This window comes from Emys orbicularis, chromosome 2 (genome assembly GCF_028017835.1).
Source record: "Emys orbicularis isolate rEmyOrb1 chromosome 2, rEmyOrb1.hap1, whole genome shotgun sequence".
Taxonomy (NCBI): Eukaryota; Metazoa; Chordata; order Testudines; family Emydidae; genus Emys; species Emys orbicularis.
The window spans coordinates 294,525,153-294,537,961 of NC_088684.1; the positions used below are offsets into that span (position 1 = coordinate 294,525,153).

A 12,809-nucleotide genomic window follows, 5' to 3' on the forward strand; every position below is an offset into this window, starting at 1 on the left:
TATTAAGGTGGTATGTGGGTGCGCTTCCCGGACACAGTTTGTCAGTTAAACACTGGCGGGGGGGGGGGGGCACCCGAGTGCAGTTGTGGTTTATATGGAGGTCCTGCATAAACTGTGGCTGTTGTTTTACACTGGGAGATGTTTGCGGGGCGGGGGGCAGTCGGCCTGTGGATTTGAAAAGGGTCATAGACAGGGGTTTAGGACCTGAGGTGAAATCAGCATCTAACAACAAGGGAGAAAATCACTTAGTCGTGTGATCCTGTCCCCTCCATGCCTCAGGGTTACCATACGTCCGGATTTCCCCAGACATGTCCGGCTTTTTGCTCTTTAAATAGCCGTCCGGGGGGGATTTCTAAAAATCTAAAAATGTCCGGGATTTCCCCCCGGTCGGCTATTTATCAACCGAAAAGCGGCTGACAGGGCAGCCGAGCGCCGCTCGCATTGGGGCCTCGGCAGCCAAAACCTCTTCCCGGCTCCCCCCATCCCCTGCAGCCTTAGCACGCCGCCTGGCAGCGCTGGGGGGCGGGGCTGTGCGCCCGTGAGGGAACGTGGCGGCGGGGCTGGCAGCGGCGGCCAGAGCCCCTTCCTCGCTACCCCCCTCCTCCACAGCCTCAGCACGCCGCTCGGCAGCGCTCGGGCGGGGTGGGGCGCTCCTTGGGGCACGGAGCCAGACACCTGCTCTAAGCCGAGCGGCACGGTAAGGGGGCCGGGGAGTTGGAGAAGGGGGGCAGTCAGGGGACAGGGAGCGGGGGGGGTGGATGGGTCGGGGGTTCTGGGGGGGCTGTCAGGGGGCGGGAAGTGGGAGGGAGTGGCTAGGGGGCGGGGCTACCCCCCCAATGGAGTGTCCTCTTTTTTGAAAGTTCAGATATAGTAACCCTACATTCCTCCTTCTCCATCCACTCCTCTTGCAAGGATCTGTGAGGGCCAGGCCGTGGGCAGCCGGCGGGCACCAATCAGTCAGGGGGCGACTAGCAGAGTCAGGGATAAACTGGGGCCAGGAACCAGAGTCTTAAGGTCCACCGCAAGGCAAGGCCTGAAGCAGAAACAAGCGGGCAGCGTCTGCATCATTGCTCAGACAGCTCCCCATGCTGGCTTCCTGGTTTATATACTGGTATGAGCCAATCAATGGGCTGTGAGGGGCCGCCAATCAGGCCCTGCTGGGCAGTACTTCCGGCAGTGTCTAGCTTCCAGGGTCCCCCAGCAGATCCCCCCACCCTGAGCTTCCAATGGTGATGCAGAAGCATTGATGGCCAGACCCTCTGGAATCCCATGTTCTAATCCCCCAGGGTCTCTGCACCTTTTTATGCCCAGGCTAAATGTGGACTCTACAGATCACCACCACTCTTGTGGTGGGAGGAGACCCCCTCTGCCTCCTGTCTGTAAATCTGTGGGACGTGTTAGCTGAGCGGGCAAGGGGCCATTTGCCTGCCAGCCCCCAGCTTGCCCTCCCAGCTCTGGGGTTGGGGCCATGAGGTGGGCAGTGTCTGTAAAGAGAAGGGCCACTGGTCTCCTTAGCGAGACCTCTTTGTCAGACAAGCCAGGATGGTGGCAAGCGGCCTCCCCTGCATCTAACCTCCGCACTGGGTCGGTTTGCAAGCTGGACAGCGTGACCAGCTCTGCTCTAGAATTCCTGCAACCACCTGTGGGCAAATAGTAAGTCAGAGACACTGGTAGCACACAATAGACTTCTGTGTGGGCAGCGTTTTCAAACAGGTGTGCTTTACGGTCCCCCATGGGGCTCCCCAGCCCGCCTGAAGGTCGGGGAATCAACCAGAGAAGGGCTTCTTCTCTTATGTCACTCAGCAGTGTTTTTCTTCTCTTGCTCTCTGCCTTTTTCTTTCTTTTCATCTCTCATTCTTTTTTCTTTGTTTTCCTTCTTCCTCTATTCCTTCCTCCCCTTCTGTCTTTATGCCTTCCTCTAGTCCTTCCTCAGCTTCTTTCTTTCTTTCTTTCTTTCTTTCTCCCTCCTATGGATGTATTTGGCTCCTCCAGTCTTGCCATCATTCCCCTGGTTCCAGAGATGTTCATTAGGAAATCAGGAAAGGTTGCACCTGTGTGTCTGTGGTGGGGACTAATGCGTGGGCTTTGAGTGAAAACCTTGACAAGGCGACTGGCCGGCAGAAGCTGCCAGACAGCTGCTCCCGACTGTCCCAGTGCTCTGTCCCGAGAGCAGCCTGGTTCTTCCACAGGGATCTGTGCTGCGCTAGGTGAGATGGATTTGGCCTGGGCGCACCAAAAACATTGTGGTTTAACCAATCCACCGTGTCAGGGCAACTCTTTGTATTATCCTAGGGCCTTCTGCAGGTTTGCCCTTCCAGGTGCCATCTGAATGGCAAATACAGCTCTGTCGTTGTAAGCAGATCTGAGCTGGTGGCAGTGAACATGACTGTGTCCACGTAGCAACCATTTTCACAGCCACACTGGTCAGTATGCTCCTAACTCCTATGGGCGTACTGCTGCAGCTTCCCATAGTGCCTCATCACACAGGAGACAGTGCCCAGAAAGAGTCGCACACAGAACAGCATGTGGAGCAATGCACTCTGGGAGGCCCTACCATATAGGCTTCTGGGAGGAAGGAGAACCAGCAAATCCAGTCACACAGGAACTGTGGGGATGGGGGTAGAGGGGTTCCTGTGAATACAGCAAAGAACAAATGTGCTGAACCAGTTATAATGAGGCAACAATTTGCCGGCCCTAGGCCAATGACATTCAGCCATTCGATGAAATTAGAAGGTGGCAAATTCAGCCTTGATAAGGGGAAATATTTTCCACACAATAGACTGTGGAACTCATGGCCACAGGATGTGTCAGTGGAGCAAAGAGCTTAGCGAGATTCCAAGAGGATTGAACTCTGGAATATCGAGAGTTACACTAAAACCTCATGCTTCAGGGCTTAAGCCTGTCTATTAGAGATCAGGCTGACTTAATCAGGGGGCAGATTGTCTCACATCTGCTACTTCAGGGCTCTCACATCTTTCTGCCTGGTTCCCGTCTCTACTAGAAGCTGCAGTGCAGACAGGGCAGCAGATTTCCACGCAGGCTGTGGATTTGAGCTCTAGAATTCCTGCTACCACCTGTGGGCAAACAGTGAGAGACACTGGTAGCACACAATAGACTTCTGTGTGGGCAGTGAGCTTTGCGGTCCCCCCAGGGTTCTGCAGGAGTCTGAATAATCTGGAAAATCTTTCGGTTTTAACTCAGGGAGCCATTGGGGCAGACACGTGACCAGGCCTGTCTCTTTCACCAAGAGAAGTTGGTCCAATAAAAGCTATTAAGCCCATGTCTATAATCACCACGGTGTCATAAGAGCAGCTTTCACTGGACAGTCACTACCTGTAATATCAGCATCATCAGAGAGATTTTTCAGAGTCGCAGCCATGTTAGTCTGTATCCGCAAAAAGAACAGGAGTATTTGTGGCACCTTAGAGACTGACACACTTATTTGAGCATAAGCTTTCGTGGGCTAAAACCCACTTCATCATATGCATAGAATGGAACATATAGTAAGAAGCAGCAGTTGTTTTTCTCCTGCTGATAGCTCATTTTAATTAATTAGCCTCTTACAGTTCGTATGGCTACTTCCACCTTTTCATGTTCTCTGTATATATATCTTCTTACTATATGTTCCATTCTATGCCTCTGATGAAGTGGGCTGTAGCCCACGAAAGCTTATGCTCAAATAAATGTGTTAGTCTCTAAGGTGCCACAAGTACTCCTGTTCTTTCATCAGAGATATTGTGCTCATCAGCACAGCTTAACACAGCACTTTGGATGAGGCCAGGGCTAGAACTGTGCAAAGAACTGGTTTTTTGGTTTGCTGGCCATACTGTAAAACCAGGGGTGGGGGTGGGGAATCATTTTAGATCCATCCAAAACAAATTTTAAAAACAATGTTCAGTGACCTGAAAAGTTAAAAAAAAAAATCATTTTGGGTTGAATGAAACATTTTGTTTGACCGGAAATGAAATGTTTTGTTTCATTTTTGAGCTTTTTTTTAAAAAAGGTTTTTACATCTTCTTTTTAATAACGTTGAAGTACATTTCGGAATGAAGGGTCATTTTGAATCAAGAAATCAAAATGTTTCCATTTTTTCAGAATTATTTTAGTGGAGTTTTTTTTTTTTTTAAATAAAACAGTTTGGCAAATCCGACACGAATTTGTGAAATGTTTCCATCAACCTCAATGTCCATTTTTTGGTGAAAAATAGTTTTGGCTGAAAAATTATGCCCAACTCTAAGGTCTTGCATGTGATCATGCTTGTAAGATTGTAAAGATTGTAAAGCACATAAGAACATAAGAACGGCCATACTGAATTAGACAAACGCTCCATCTAGCCCAGTGTCATGCCTGTGCCAGATGCTTCAGAGTGAATGAACAAAACCAGGAAATTTCGAGTGATCCTTCCCCCTGTCGTCCAGTCCCAGATTCTGATAGTTGGAGGTTTTAGGGATACCCAGAGCATGGGGTTGCATCCCTGACCATCTTGGCTAATAGCCATTGATGGACCTAACCTGCATAAATTTATCTAATTTGGTTTTGAAACCAGTTATAATTTTAGCTTTCACAACATACCACGGCAACAAGTGCCACACTGTGTTGTGTGAAGAAGTACTTCCTTTTGTTTGTTTTAAACCTGCGGCCTATTAATTTCATTGGGTGACCCCTAGTTTGTGTGTTATGTGAAGAGGTAAATAACACTTCCCTAGTCACTTTCTCCACATCAGCCATAATTATATAGACCTCTATCATATCCCCATTAGTTATCTCTTTTCTTAGGCTAGGTCTACACTACCCGCCTGAATCGGCGGGTAGAAATCGACCTCTCGGGGATCGAATTATCGCGTCTCGTCGGGACGCAACAATCGATCCCCGAATCGACGCTCTTACTCCACCAGCGGAGGTGGGAGTAAGCGCCGTCGACGGGAAGCCGCGGAGGTCGATTTTGCCACCGTCCTTACAGCGGGGTAAGTCGGCTGCGATACGTCGAATTCAGCTACGCTATTCACGTAGCTGAATTTGCGTATCTTAAATCGACGCCCCCCTGTAGTGAAGACGTAGCCTTAGATGAACAGTCCCAGTCTTTTAATCTCTTTGTGTATGGAAGCTGGCCCATACCCCTAATCATTTTCATTCCCATTGTGTAATGGGAGCAGAGTTAAGGTTACCAGGGTGTTGCGGGACTTTAAGGGTACCCTTAATATCCTTTGGTTTTTTTAATGTTATAGGTAATCCACATGGCTGAAGTTTGGCAAAGTTGTAAGAAACTGTAAACAGGATCGTATTTCAGAGAGTGTATGTGTGTCTATACAAATGCACCTTAACTCTGCTCCCTAGGAGATGGCAGTAAATCCCTGGGATTATCTGCATGTACTGACCTGCAGTCACTGAGGCTAGGTCTACACTACCCGCCTGAATCGACGGGTAGAAATCGATCTCTCGGGGATCGAATTATTGCGTCTCGTTGGGACGCGACAATCGATCCCCGAATCGACGCTCTTACTCCACCAGCGGAGGTGGGAGTAAGCGCCGTCGACGGGGAGCCGCGGAGGTCGATTTTGCCGCCGTCCTCACAGCGGGGTAAGTCGGCTCTGATACGTCGAATTCAGCTACGCTATTCGCGTAGCTGAATTTGCGTATCTTAAATCGACCCCCCCCTGTAGTGAAGACCTGCCCTGAGTGAGGTGTAGCTGTACTGAATGGTGGAGGCATTAGCTGGTGCACCTAGGAAGTAGTATGATTGTGGTATAAAGGAACTGGAAGGCTGTGCGCCTCTGGGTGTGTGCGTGTGAGCTTTTCTCTGCAATCCCTGTGCATATGATCAAAGGAAAGAGGTACCTGTTGTACCTTGTGAAATCCAGTATGCCTCATTGCCACGCTGAATGTGCATGCACAGATATGTGTGTACAGGTCAGATGGTACTTTTGCTGCTGACTCCAGAGCTAACTATGTCTCTGACTCATTTCCCCACCAGGTTTCACCCATTGTTTGTTGTATTCTTTGCTCTTTACACAGCCAAGAAACTAGGCAGAAACTACTTTGGCCCATTTGGTTCCCATTCTGTGTTAACGAAATATACAAGTCAATGCAAGGCCTAGCTACTGGAGCTGGGTGAATAACGGATTTCTGGTTCTCTGGCAAGTCCAAAAAATCAGGTGGAAAGAATTCATTGGGTGACCCCTTGGAAATTTTCAGCACACTGGGAAAGTAGGAAAACTTTTCGTTTTGGGTCCAAAGAAATGTTTTGTTTCCATTTCAAGCATCTTTAAATTTTTGACTGTTTAGTAAATAAAGGCAATTTTGACACAAAAAGTCGTTTTGAACTGGAAAAAATTGAAACGTTTTGAATTTTTAAAGATTTTCTTTTAACCACCACAATTCGTCGAAGACCAGACAAATTTGCCAAACGTTTCAGTGTCGCTGAATCTGCATTTTTCACCCCCGAAATAGTTTTGTGTGAGAAATTTCCCCAAGCTCTACTAGCTGCTTACACACGTCTGCTCTGATTGGTAGCTTCTAAAACATAGAACACAATGAGCTCCAGGAGTGCTCACAATCTATTTAAAGGAACACTACCCTATTTTCCTATGCACCGCACCTGTGTTTTCTGAACAGCACTGCTTCCCCAACGCTTTTGAAGTTCGCCCCTTAGGCTTTTGTCCCCGGCTCTTGTTAAATGAGCCTCCTGGCCTGGCTTTCAGCCCTTTACTCTAGAATCATTTGCTGTTTCCGGCAAGCTGATATTAACCAGAGAGATGGGAGCATCTTGTGCTATATTGCGTTTGTGTTTAACCTGAGCCCACCGCTGTGTTTGTGGGTGGATGAATCAGTATGTGCATATTCGCAGAGACTTGTCAAAGGGGGGAGTGTGACTTGCCCACCCCTGATCCCCCACTGTGAAGATCTGAAAGGAACAAACAGGCATTGTTAGAAGAGGATTCTACTCCCCCACCCCAGGGCCCTCCCTGTTTTTAGGGCCTCTTTGTCATTCCTCAGATTTCTGCTCTGATATGGAAACTGCTTTACGACTTCCCAGGCTTCACACAGGTGTCAGATCCCAGAGAGCCATCTGCTGGGAGGAGACCCCCCCTTTGGTAGGCCCTGAACGAGAGAAGGAGGGAGGGCCCAGGAAAGGAGAGAGGAGGGTGGGGAGGGGAAGATAGATGAGGAGAGAAGCCCAGATTCTTTCAGGTACCTGGGCTACCTTGCATTCAAACACCAGATGAGGTGTGAACAGCCAATATAGTTAGTACCAGGTATCTGGGTCTAGTCAAGAGACTTGGATTCTGGTCCGGGCTCTGCCACTGACTTATCCTGGGACTGTGGTCGTGTTGCTTTGCCACTCTGTGCCTCAGTGTCCCCATCTGTAAGCGGGGGCAACATGGTACTTTTAAGTAAGGGCCAAAACATAGATCAAACCATCCCCTGCCCCGAGGAGCTCGCAGGCTGGATGGCAGACACAGATCAGGGCCCATGCACTGCGCGCCCCGGAGGAAGGGATGGGCCACACCTCTGTTGTTACGTGTTGAACGTTGCACGCACGATGGGCTAACGCCAGCGTGTGGGCCGGGAGGGAGGAAGGAGTGGAATGGGGGGCAAGGGGCTAGTGCAGTGGGAGCAGGGGGTGCTCCATGTGGGTGGCATGGAAGAGGACACAAGCTTGGGAATGGAAGAAGGAAACAAACTTGGTGGTGGCACCGGTAGAAGGGGCGGATAAATGAGCTTCCAGCTGCAGGCTGGGGCAGAGTCCATAGATTCAATGGCAAGGAGGGAACCCTGGTATTTAGCCAGACCCCCCATAAAGCACAGGCCTCAGGAGCTGTGCACCCGTATGGCGGCATAGCGCTTTGCGGTCTGTGGATGCAGTCGCATTATTATTATTATTTCTATGCCACCAGCGCCTAGAGATCCCAGCCCAGATCAGGGCCCCATTACGTTAGGGGCTGTACGAACACATGCTGCCCTGAAGGCCTTAGAGTTTAAAGAGGCAAGATGGACAAAGTCCCCATTTTACAGCTGGGCAAACTGAGGCCCAGAGCGATGAAAGGACTTGCCCAAGGTCACCCAGGGAGAACCAGTGACTGGACCCGGTCTTGTGACCACAATGCCACCTTGTGTCTTTGAAGTACTGCATGTATGGCTTGAGCATGCGCTGATAAATCCTTCCGTTTCCTTGAACCTCTAGTGACGCTGGCGGGCTATTTGGGCTATTCTAGAGTGAAGCAGGAAGGCTGGGCTGGGCTGGAGGTGGACGGCTCTACGATCAGCCCAGATTGGTAGTCAGCAAAAGGTGTCGCCATGCAATGATGCTTAGAGACCCATGGGAAACACGTAGGGGGATCTCCATCTGACACTCCTATGCCAAAGAACAAGGCGGGCGGTCTGGGCTGCAGCAGCTGATGGGAAATATCGTTTCTCCCCTTCTGGGTCCCTGCAGGCCAGGCAGATCTCAACCCCATGCTCACAGAGGGTCTCTGTCTGCAACCCCACCCCCACACGCTGCTCTCCAGCCAGCTCGGGCCCTGCCTCATTCATCTTCTTTTTCACCCTTCTCCCCTGCAGGTTTCAGCCCGCCAAGGCTGCAAGAGCGGACACTTCACCTCCCTTGGGGAATGCTGTGACCCTTGCCCCCCGGGCTATGGGGTGGCCGTCCCGTGCGGCAGCTCCAACACGGAGTGCGAGCCCTGCAGAGAGAGTGAGTAGAGGGGACCCTGGGCAGGGGAGTGCAGGCTAATGGCTGGGCACGGGAATCCCGGATGGCCCTTTTGGCTGGTATCTCGCCTCCAGCAGTGCCCAGGGCCAGCAGTGACAGAGGGAGGTGCAGAGACCCACCCCAGCGGTCAGTTACAGGATCGCCCGGTTGCCATGGGGATCCTCTCTTCCCCATCTGAGATGCAAGAGACCCGTCTCGCTCTGCTCATGGCAGCCGGCCTAGTGCGCCCCACGCCGCGGGGCACGGGCCGAACCCCTCGCCGGGCACGCCCAAAGGGCACCCACCTCATCCCATTGCATCCCACTGGCCCCACAGCTGCTGCCGTGTGTGGGTGGGTCGGCCTGATCGGCAGGCCCAGGGACGAGGGACCTAACGCGTGTGAGAGAGAAGGGCAGGATGGGGGGGGGGGAGTGTGGGGAGGGGTCCTGGGATGGGGAGGGCAAGGAGATGCTGGGGGAGCTCTGGAGTGAGTGGGGGGGCTGGGGAGGAAAGGACCCTCGGCCCGCACCCCTCTGTTCCCACCCGCTATTCCTGGCCGGGGCCCACACCCCGCCCCACCCAAACCCGGCACTTCTGCCCTGCAGCTGCTCTGAGCCAGAGCCACTCCCCCTCCCCCCCCGAGCACAGCTTGTCAGCCGTCCCGCAGCTGCGTGATGTGGACCCGGCGGCTGAGAACCGGCCCAGCTCGATCCCCACATGACCTGAGCCAGGCCAGGGCGCCCAGGTTAGCGTTATTCCCCCTGGCGAGGACGTTCACCCAGCGAGAGGCATTTTGAAGCTGATCGGACGCGGTGCTGATCTAAAGGAAGCCACCTTCCAACGTCAGCTGGCCTGTCCGTCCAGACGCGCTGCTTGGGTCAGTCGCTAAACAGACAAGCCGTGTCCGGGACTGGCTCCGCTGAGCGAACGGTACCCCCTCCCACAAGCCCGACCGAGACAGCTGGGGCCAGTGCCTGGCTGGGAGACCTCCCCGGAGCCCCTGCAGTCAGCAGGAGAGGTGGTGTGGGTGACACTCCGCCCTTCGAGTCAGTTACTAGCACTGTGCTGCCTTTCGAGTGAGACGTGAAACCAAGGTCCTGACCACCCATGGTCATTGAAGGTCCCAACTCCGATAATCACATCCTGTCCCTTTAAATCCCCCTGCAGCTTTTCACTTCCTATTCTAAACAATCCGGAGGGGTGGAGGGCTGTTGCTGTGAGCTGTTCAACAGCTGCTATGTTCCACCTCAGAGGTGGCTGCATTTCATCAGCTGATAAAGACACCCCGGCGTATAGTTCATCAGTCCGTTTGTAAAATGCTTTGGGCTGTATAAATGCAAGCTGGTTAACATTAACGCACCCTACTAGAGCAGGGGTTCTCAAACTGGGGGACCCCTCAGGGGGTTGTGAGGTTATTACATGGGGGGTCGCGAGCTGTCAGTCTCCACCCCCAACCCCGCTTTGCATCCAGCATTTATAATGGTGTTAAATATATTAAAACGTGGTTTTAATTTATAAGGGGGGGGGGGTCGTACTCAGAGGCTTGCTATGTGAAAGGGGTCACCAGGACAAAAGTTTGAGAACCACTGCACTAGAGGGTTTGGCCGCTTTTACCCACAATGCTTTGCACAATGGTAATGCAATGGCTGAGTTCAGACATGAGCCTGTCTCCCCCTGGTGGCAGGCGCCTGTAACTATAATAGCGGCTGGAGTTACTCCTCTGACTCAAGTGGCGGATGCTTGTGGTTCGGTTGCTGACAGGTGTGTGCTCAGTTGCCAGTGGCTGTTAGACCAGGAGTAGGCTCTGAGCTCAATGTCTCTTCCCACGGCAGATGGGACGTTCTCCTCCAGCAGCAGCGCCACGGAGCCGTGCCAGCCGTGCTCACGGTGCCCGGTGGCAGAGGCGTGCACCCCCACCCGCGACACTGTGTGCATCCCCCAGTGCCCCCCCAGCCACTACCTGCACGCGGAGAACGGGAGCAGCAGCCGGTGCTTGCCTTGCCAGGTGTGCGGGCCAGGCTACGGGGCAGCGACGCCGTGCGGGCCTACGAACAACACCATCTGCCAAAAATGCCCGGAGGGCTTTTACTCGGAGGAGAAGAGCGACTCGGCGCCGTGCCTGCCCTGCCGGCTGGAGTGCCACGAGGACGAGGTGATGATCCGGGCCTGCAGCCCCGTGTCGGACACACTGTGCATGGGTACGTACCGCGCCGGCCGCTCTGGCAGGCGTGGCTGGCTGAATTGGAGAAGGCGGGCGAACACGGGGTGGGGGGATCCGTGCAGATGGCGAGCGAGGGGCGTGTGCTGACTTTTTGGGGGGTGCAGGTTGCGGTGGGGGTGTTGTGTGTCGAGTGGTACAAGGGGTGACTCAACCCAGCGGGGCCCGTCTCCCGCCTGTCGCTGACTCATGACAACCCCGGTAGCCGGGACGTGCAAAGCGGCTGAGAACTAAGCGCTGCGACTGGATCCACAGCCATAGGCCAGGACGCCTTTGGGCCAGGCGCTGTCCAGACACAGAAAGTCCCTGCCCCAAAGACCTGACAGGCTAAGCTGTGTGTGTCCCCCCCCGCAGCCGCAGGGGAACAGTGTGTTGTTATTACAGCTGTGTAAGCTGAATCAGCAGCCCAGGAAGGACGGATGTCAGGCCAGAGTCGCTTTCAGGGCACAATTTATTGGGTGAACAGAAAACTTAACTAAATACCAAACTAAAGGATTTCCTCTGCCCAACCCGGACTGCAGATCCCAGCGGTTCATCCCTCCCCTCTCTCGGCCCCTCTGGGTCCAGGCACTCCTGCAGCAAACTTCCTGCAGTTCTCCGGCTCAGAGCTCTGGCTGGCCTTTATAGGGACTGACTATCACCTGACCCACCCCCAGCTGACCGGCTGGCTGACACCTTATGAATGAATTTGATTGTTGTTGAAAAATGGCATTAAAAATCAGAAATTTTGGTTGGAATTTAAAAAAAAAAAAATTTCCTGGGCGTGGAGGTGGGGATGGGATCGGATGAAATTAGAAGATTTTAAATGTATCTCTTTTTGTTTGTTTGGGTGGGTGGGTTGGTTTTTGGACTTTGGGGGTTGATCATTTTCCTCTTTCCCTCCCACCTTTTAAAAAATAACTGAAAGAAAGAAAGAAAGAAAGAAAGAAAGAAAGAAAGAAAGAAAGAAAGAAAGAAAGAAAGAGAAAATTTTCATGATGAGTTGCAAATAAGCAAAAAAACCCTGTCCCATTTCCTGGTTTGGAATCTGTAGAAGGAAAATGACCTTGATGCTTTTAGCACACTTCTCCCTATCCCGACCCCCCAGCCTTTTGTGAGCCGCTCTGGTTAGGATGGGACCTGTCCTTTGCACACTGCTGGGGGCAGAATCTAGCTGTCTTGTCTTTAGCCTGAGACTGGCTTGGTGCGTTGCATTGGGATAGCCCGGCTTGCAGGGATAACAGGGAGACAATGTCCCATCAGGGGCTCATTCCCCCTACCCTTCCCAGAAAGTCTTGGCATTGGAACAAAGCCACGTGTCCAGATCGGACCAGACCCTGGCCCAGTTTAGATTGACGGGCAATGGGCCCAGGTAGGATTTGACTCAGATTGTCTTAGGTGTCCTCTTGAGACCTGTTTTCCTTTTTCATTCCTCTCTGTCTTGTTCTCAGTTTTGCTTGTGCATTTACCGCTGGAGAAAGGTGCCAGGTTGGTAGCTCTGGAGACTGGAGTCCTCTCCCCAGTGAACAGAAAGCAGCAGGGTTGGCCCCCGTCACACCAACCCTGGCCTGAGCAAACCACGGGTAGGGTTGAAAAGGGGCCTTCAGCCTTTGTAGCTCATTTGGTCCTTGGCGCCTTTGTCAAAGGGTCTGATTAGCACTGGTGTCATTAGCTTTGCTAGGCTTGAGACCTGACAAATTCGTGTCAGTGCCCACCACCAGATGGGACTAACTGCAGGTCAGTACCAAGCTGGGCTGGATTTGAACTGGCGACAGAGAGCCCCGGGCAGGCATTTGGAGAGCACCGAGCTGAGCGAGGCAGGGATGAAACTCAATTCCCACATCATCATTCCCTGGAGCTGCCCCGTCCCACCTCTTCCGCCATTCACTAGAGCTATACTGTCAATGGGGAAAATACTCCTTG

At 52.5% G+C, this 12,809-nt stretch overlaps 1 protein-coding gene across 1 annotated transcript in view; it reads left to right on the top strand.

Moving 5' to 3' along the window:
- LOC135874880 (tumor necrosis factor receptor superfamily member 16-like) overlaps window positions 1-12,809 on the top strand; it is a 44,556-nt gene that overhangs the window by 16,982 nt on the left and 14,765 nt on the right. Inside the window, exons 2-3 of the mRNA XM_065399826.1 lie at window positions 8,560-8,692; window positions 10,522-10,887. Of these exons, the coding sequence (XP_065255898.1) occupies window positions 8,560-8,692; window positions 10,522-10,887 (499 nt within the window). The remainder of the gene's footprint in view (window positions 1-8,559; window positions 8,693-10,521; window positions 10,888-12,809) is intronic.